This window comes from Nanorana parkeri, unplaced genomic scaffold (assembly GCF_000935625.1).
Source record: "Nanorana parkeri isolate BGI_ZX_2015 unplaced genomic scaffold, ASM93562v1 scaffold3763, whole genome shotgun sequence".
NCBI lineage: Eukaryota > Metazoa > Chordata > Amphibia > Anura > Dicroglossidae > Nanorana > Nanorana parkeri.
Window position 1 is genome coordinate 11468 of NW_017310031.1, and position 7180 is coordinate 18647.

Genomic DNA, 7180 nt, shown 5'->3' on the forward strand with positions numbered 1-7180 from the left:
TGCCACACACGTCAAACCTCAAGCCGCTCGTTAGATATACAGTGCAGCCGCGGTCTCTTCATACTTTCCACTTGCTGTCGGTCTTACACAGGGAACACGCTTCCACCGGGTGGGGGCGCAGGGCGGTGGTCTCATCTCTATGATGTAACCTGATCAAACACCAGGGGTGTTGGTAGACCCTTGCACTCATGGCACCTGCCCCGGGTCTTCTACTGTCTGCCCACATCTTCTACCATGTGCTTAGGGTCTTCCAATAGGTTCCCTGGGTCTCCCACGGAGTGCCCCGGGTCTTCTGATCTTCTACGGAGTATCTTGGATCTTCCACTGAGTGCCCCCGATCTTCCACTGAGTGTCCCGGGTCTTCTACTGAGTGCCCCCCGTCTTCTACTGAGTGCCCCCCGTCTTCTACTGAGTGTCCCCGATCTTCTACTGAGTGCCCCCCGTCTTCTACTGAGTGCCCCCCGTATTCTACTGAGTGTCCCCGATCTTCTACTGAGTGCCCCCCGTCTTCTACATATAGGACAGACAGCGAGAGATGAGAGATAACTCGGCACTCCGGATGTGCACGGCATGCCCAGCGAACATTTCATTACACTGACGGATTCCAGGGATCGAAATGTCGCATTTCTATTAAAGGAGCTCTATGGGGGGGGAGGGGGGATTTACGCTCATAGTTCGGGGCGACGTGTGACAGTGAAACTGTCACAGGTCGGCTCTTTAGATCGGGAACACATACGGGCGCTCGCTCACTTCTCGATCCTGTCCCTGCAGAGACACGTGACTTTCACTCACGGCTCCCTGCAGGGATTCCCCCTCTCCGATCCTCCAGCGCTGACTGGTGGAACGGACGGGGGAGGGGGCGGGTACAGCTGTCTCCGCCTCTAGATAGGCAGAGCCAGCTGTCACTCACGCAGCTGGGCGGATCCAGACACAATTGCCGGGATCCGCTCCGGCTGCGGCGTCTCAGAATACCGCGAGCTGTAGCTCCCTATATACTGAGCCTAGGGTGACGGGAGGACGCTAGTTTGTGTCCCCATGTGACCCCGAGGAGGACTATGGGGAAAAGCCCTGACCCCCCCACCCCCATAGTTCTCCTTTAATGGAGGATCTGGATCTTGTTGCTGCTCATCTGCTCCGCACTATAACCAGTCACTATAAAGGACCGAGCATCCTGGCTCCCTGTACAGAGGACGCGTGCTCTCCTGATATACCGGGAACCCTTTCATGGAGGAGGAAGAGGAAGAGGAGGAGGAGGAGGAAGAGGAGGAGGAGGAGGAAGAAGGAGGGGAATGGGAAGAGGAGGAAGGGGAAGAAGAAGAGGAGGAAGGGTAAGAAGAGGAGGAAGGGAAAGAAGAGGAGGAAGGGGAGGAAGGGAAAGAAGAGGAGGAAGAAGAGGGGGGAAGAGGAGGAAGAAGAGGAGGAGGAGGGGGAAGAAGAGGAGGAAGGGGAAGAAGAAGAGGAGGAAGGGGAAGAAGAAGAGGAGGAAGTGGAAGAAGAAGAGGAGGAAGGGGAAGAAGGAGGAGGAAGGGGAAGAAGAAGAGGAGGAAGGGGAAGAAGAGGAGGGGGAAGAAGAGGGGGAAGAAGAAAAAGACTTGGAGTCGTTCCTCAAGAACACAGATTGGATCTAGAGAAGAGCGCGAGTTCCCGGAGATCACGCGGCAGCCGCATATCAATCACGCGCGCTGCGCCTCGGTGAATGTTCTTCTACGAGGGAGAGATTTGTATTCCTGGATCCTCCGCGCTGCAGACTCGGGAACTCAATTATTGAGCAGTTTATACATAATTCAGAGCTTCTCGCCTGCACAGAGGACTCCGGAGGACTGAACGCCGCCATTCAAGGAGTTCTCCTCGTACTCTATGAAGTTTGTTGCTAACCGGCTGAAGTATTCGTTAGACTCCCAACAAACGGGGCTTCAAAATTCAAGGGGCCCCCCCAGCCAACACAGAGGAGGCCCCTTACTGGAAGCAGAACTGGAGTCATGTTAGTCTCTCCGGCAGGATATTGGACCTCGTTGATTCTGCTAACTTCCTGTCTTAGTGACTACACTGAGGGCCCATTCACACCACATCCACATCATCCCCAGACCAGATTGTTCCCGGACCCGGACAGCGCGGCCACACTATAGTATACGGCATATATACCCGACCACAAGAAAACAAACTCGGCACAACTTGTTACATTGTATCAAATGATTGGAAAACAAAGATTGTGACTCCCGTGTAGATCGGCCTCACCTGCCCAACTTCTCCAGCAGTTCATAGAGGTCCTCCACGTTCTCGTGCTTGAAGGAGCTCATGTTGGGGTTAAACACTTCGTCCTCCAGATTCAGAAGCTCCTCCTCATCCCCCGAGAGCTTTATCTCCCCTTCAGAAGACTTTCAGAGAGAAGAAAGAGGAACAAAAATCAATACAAGGCACCGAGATTGCCGATCCTAGACCTGGAGATACCGGTCAACGGTTGGCCCGGGGTCATTGCCGATCCTAGACCTGGAGATAGCGGTCATCGGTTGGCCCGGGGTCATTGTCGATCCTAGACCTGGAGATAGCGGTCATCGGTTGGCCCGGGGTCATTGCCGATCCTAGACCTGGAGATAGCGGTCATCGATTGGCCCGGGGTCATTGCCGATCCTAGACCTGGAGATAGCGGTCATCGGTTGGCCCGGGGTCATTGCCGATCCTAGACCTGGAGATAGCGGTCATCGGTTGGCCCGGGGTCATTGCCGATCCTAGACCTGGAGATAGCGGTCATCGGTTGGCCCGGGGTCATTGCCGATCCTAGACCTGGAGATAGCGGTCATCGGTTGGCCCGGGGTCATTGCCGATCCTAGACCTGGAGATAGCGGTCATCGGTTGGCCCGGGGTCATTGCCGATCCTAGACCTGGAGATAGCGGTCATCGGTTGGCCCGGGGTCATTGCCGATCCTAGACCTGGAGATAGCGGTCATCGGTTGGCCCGGGGTCATTGCCGATCCTAGACCTGGAGATAGCGGTCATCGGTTGGCCCGGGGTCATTGCCGATCCTAGACCTGGAGATAGCGGTCATCGGTTGGCCCGGGGTCATTGCCGATCCTAGACCTGGAGATAGCGGTCATCGGTTGGCCCGGGGTCATTGCCGATCCTAGACCTGGAGATAGCGGTCATCGGTTGGCCCGGGGTCATTGCCGATCCTAGACCTGGAGATAGCGGTCATCGGTTGGCCCGGGGTCATTGCCGATCCTAGACCTGGAGATAGCGGTCATCGGTTGGCCCGGGGTCATTGCCGATCCTAGACCTGGAGATAGCGGTCATCGGTTGGCCCGGGGTCATTGCCGATCCTAGACCTGGAGATAGCGGTCATCGGTTGGCCCGGGGTCATTGCCGATCCTAGACCTGGAGATAGCGGTCATCGGTTGGCCCGGGGTCATTGCCGATCCTAGACCTGGAGATAGCGGTCATCGGTTGGCCCGGGGTCATTGCCGATCCTAGACCTGGAGATAGCGGTCATCGGTTGGCCCGGGGTCATTGCCGATCCTAGACCTGGAGATAGCGGTCATCGGTTGGCCCGGGGTCATTGCCGATCCTAGACCTGGAGATAGCGGTCATCGGTTGGCCCGGGGTCATTGCCGATCCTAGACCTGGAGATAGCGGTCATCGGTTGGCCCGGGGTCATTGCCGATCCTAGACCTGGAGATAGCGGTCATCGGTTGGCCCGGGGTCATTGCCGATCCTAGACCTGGAGATAGCGGTCATCGGTTGGCCCGGGGTCATTGCCGATCCTAGACCTGGAGATAGCGGTCATCGGTTGGCCCGGGGTCATTGCCGATCCTAGACCTGGAGATAGCGGTCATCGGTTGGCCCGGGGTCATTGCCGATCCTAGACCTGGAGATAGCGGTCATCGGTTGGCCCGGGGTCATTGCCGATCCTAGACCTGGAGATAGCGGTCATCGGTTGGCCCGGGGTCATTGCCGATCCTAGACCTGGAGATAGCGGTCATCGGTTGGCCCGGGGTCATTGCCGATCCTAGACCTGGAGATAGCGGTCATCGGTTGGCCCGGGGTCATTGCCGATCCTAGACCTGGAGATAGCGGTCATCGGTTGGCCCGGGGTCATTGCCGATCCTAGACCTGGAGATAGCGGTCATCGGTTGGCCCGGGGTCATTGCCGATCCTAGACCTGGAGATAGCGGTCATCGGTTGGCCCGGGGTCATTGCCGATCCTAGACCTGGAGATAGCGGTCATCGGTTGGCCCGGGGTCATTGCCGATCCTAGACCTGGAGATAGCGGTCATCGGTTGGCCCGGGGTCATTGCCGATCCTAGACCTGGAGATAGCGGTCATCGGTTGGCCCGGGGTCATTGCCGATCCTAGACCTGGAGATAGCGGTCATCGGTTGGCCCGGGGTCATTGCCGATCCTAGACCTGGAGATAGCGGTCATCGGTTGGCCCGGGGTCATTGCCGATCCTAGACCTGGAGATAGCGGTCATCGGTTGGCCCGGGGTCATTGCCGATCCTAGACCTGGAGATAGCGGTCATCGGTTGGCCCGGGGTCATTGCCGATCCTAGACCTGGAGATAGCGGTCATCGGTTGGCCCGGGGTCATTGCCGATCCTAGACCTGGAGATAGCGGTCATCGGTTGGCCCGGGGTCATTGCCGATCCTAGACCTGGAGATAGCGGTCATCGGTTGGCCCGGGGTCATTGCCGATCCTAGACCTGGAGATAGCGGTCATCGGTTGGCCCGGGGTCATTGCCGATCCTAGACCTGGAGATAGCGGTCATCGGTTGGCCCGGGGTCATTGCCGATCCTAGACCTGGAGATAGCGGTCATCGGTTGGCCCGGGGTCATTGCCGATCCTAGACCTGGAGATAGCGGTCATCGGTTGGCCCGGGGTCATTGCCGATCCTAGACCTGGAGATAGCGGTCATCGGTTGGCCCGGGGTCATTGCCGATCCTAGACCTGGAGATAGCGGTCATCGGTTGGCCCGGGGTCATTGCCGATCCTAGACCTGGAGATAGCGGTCATCGGTTGGCCCGGGGTCATTGCCGATCCTAGACCTGGAGATAGCGGTCATCGGTTGGCCCGGGGTCATTGCCGATCCTAGACCTGGAGATAGCGGTCATCGGTTGGCCCGGGGTCATTGCCGATCCTAGACCTGGAGATAGCGGTCATCGGTTGGCCCGGGGTCATTGCCGATCCTAGACCTGGAGATAGCGGTCATCGGTTGGCCCGGGGTCATTGCCGATCCTAGACCTGGAGATAGCGGTCATCGGTTGGCCCGGGGTCATTGCCGATCCTAGACCTGGAGATAGCGGTCATCGGTTGGCCCGGGGTCATTGCCGATCCTAGACCTGGAGATAGCGGTCATCGGTTGGCCCGACGTCATTGCCGATCCTAGACCTGGAGATAGCGGTCATCGGTTGGCCCGGGGTCATTGCCAATCCTAGACCTGGAGATAGCGGTCATCGGTTGGCCCAACGTCATTGCCGATCCTAGACCTGGGATTGGGACGGGGCCATACAGAGCTGCGGAGAGAGATATCAGAACCGAGGTTCTTTTCAAGGTTCCTCGGATCTCACGCCTCAGAATCATCTCAGCAGATTTGTGTTTCATGGAAAGCGGAACAACAAAACTGCCGCGAGATGATGGGAAGCACATTGTTACTATGGCGACGTCATCAAACAGCGTGCGGCTCGAGTACGACAGCAGATGTTCAGCGTTCACCGTGACTGCGGTCCTTGAAGGACGCGTTTCTGGTCACAGTATCTGGAAATGGATCTCTATGGGGGGGGGAGCTGGATGGACTTGTGTCTTTTTACAACCTGACTAACGATGTAACCATGATGGAAAGACCGGACATTGCGCAATAACCATGATGGAAAGACCGGACATTGCGCAATAACCATGATGGAAAGACCTGACATTGCGCAATAACCATGATGGAAAGACCGGACATTGCGCAATAACCATGATGGAAAGACCGGACATTGCGCAATAACCATAATGGAAAGACCGGACATTGCGCAATAACTATGATGGAAAGACCGGACATTGCGCAATAACTATGATGGAAAGACCGGACATTGCGCAATATTCGGGTTCTTCGACGTTCCTCGCCTTATTTTCGGCGTCTCCCGAGTCCCGATTGATCCATTGTGTGCGCTGGAATTCTGCCGGGCCGGCCGGGTGAACTTTAGACGCAGCTGGAATGTATTTGTTGTTCGGCGGGTGACGGAAGGCCCGTGACGGCATGGAACGCTTGGACATTTTCCAGTGTACACATTGGATACAATAAGAGCATTTATAGGCTCACGAGGACGGGGTCAGGGACATTTGTTCTCTATCTAGGAGGATGAATTATTGGCTTCATGGGCCTTCAGGAGTAGAACTGGACTAGAACCGGTTGGAGAATGGACGCTTGGGTACAATCCAAATCTCAACTCTCAGAGCAGCCGAATGTTTCATGGACAGCTGTGTGCTCTGCTATTCACTTGTATTCTCTCCCCGTTAGCTCTGCATGAGATATCTACTCTTCACATCACCCCAATTCCTGCACCTTCACCCCTCAGATCCCCCCAATTCCTGCACCTTCCCCCCTCAGATCCCCCCAATTCCTGCACCTTCACCCCTCAGATCACCCCAATTCCTGCACCTTCAGATAATGATAATGGGGGGGGCAGGGGGGGAACGCCACTAACCGGTCTTTGCTGTTCAGTCAGGAAAACAAAAGACCCGACTTCAGGGAAGCTGAAATCCCTGGAATGCTGAGGGGAGGGGGGGCAGCACAGGGTCAGGCTAATCTCGCCCCGGGGCCGGGGACCGGATGAATGGTACCTGTCAGGGACGGGGTGTGACCGGCATTCTCACACGCTACAGTGTGCTACTATGGGGGCGGAATGAATGGAAACTGCCACCAAGCATCAGGGACCAGCACCAGCCAAGACTATCTGCATGGAGTTTGTCTGTAGTCCCTGTGCCCCAGGAGGGGGAACGACCTGAACAATGAGCTCCATATTCTGACCAAATCGAGAACTGATCATTAGAACAGGGGTCCCCGTATTATGTACAAGGTTATAGATTGCATCCGTCCCCCCCTCATCTGCCCCTCTCATCCGTTCCCCCCACATCCGTCCCCCCCTCATCTGCCCTCTCATCCGTCCCCACTCATCTGCCCCGCTCATCCGTTCCCCCCACATCTGCCC

General features: G+C 56.7%; 1 protein-coding gene across 1 annotated transcript in view; it reads right to left on the bottom strand.

The window, feature by feature from the left end:
* Nucleotides 1–7180, bottom strand: part of LOC108803465 (death-associated protein kinase 2-like) — an 8520-nt gene that overhangs the window by 290 nt on the left and 1050 nt on the right. The window contains exon 2 of the mRNA XM_018575303.1: nt 2236–2375. Within this exon, the coding sequence (XP_018430805.1) occupies nt 2236–2375 (140 nt within the window). The remainder of the gene's footprint in view (nt 1–2235; nt 2376–7180) is intronic.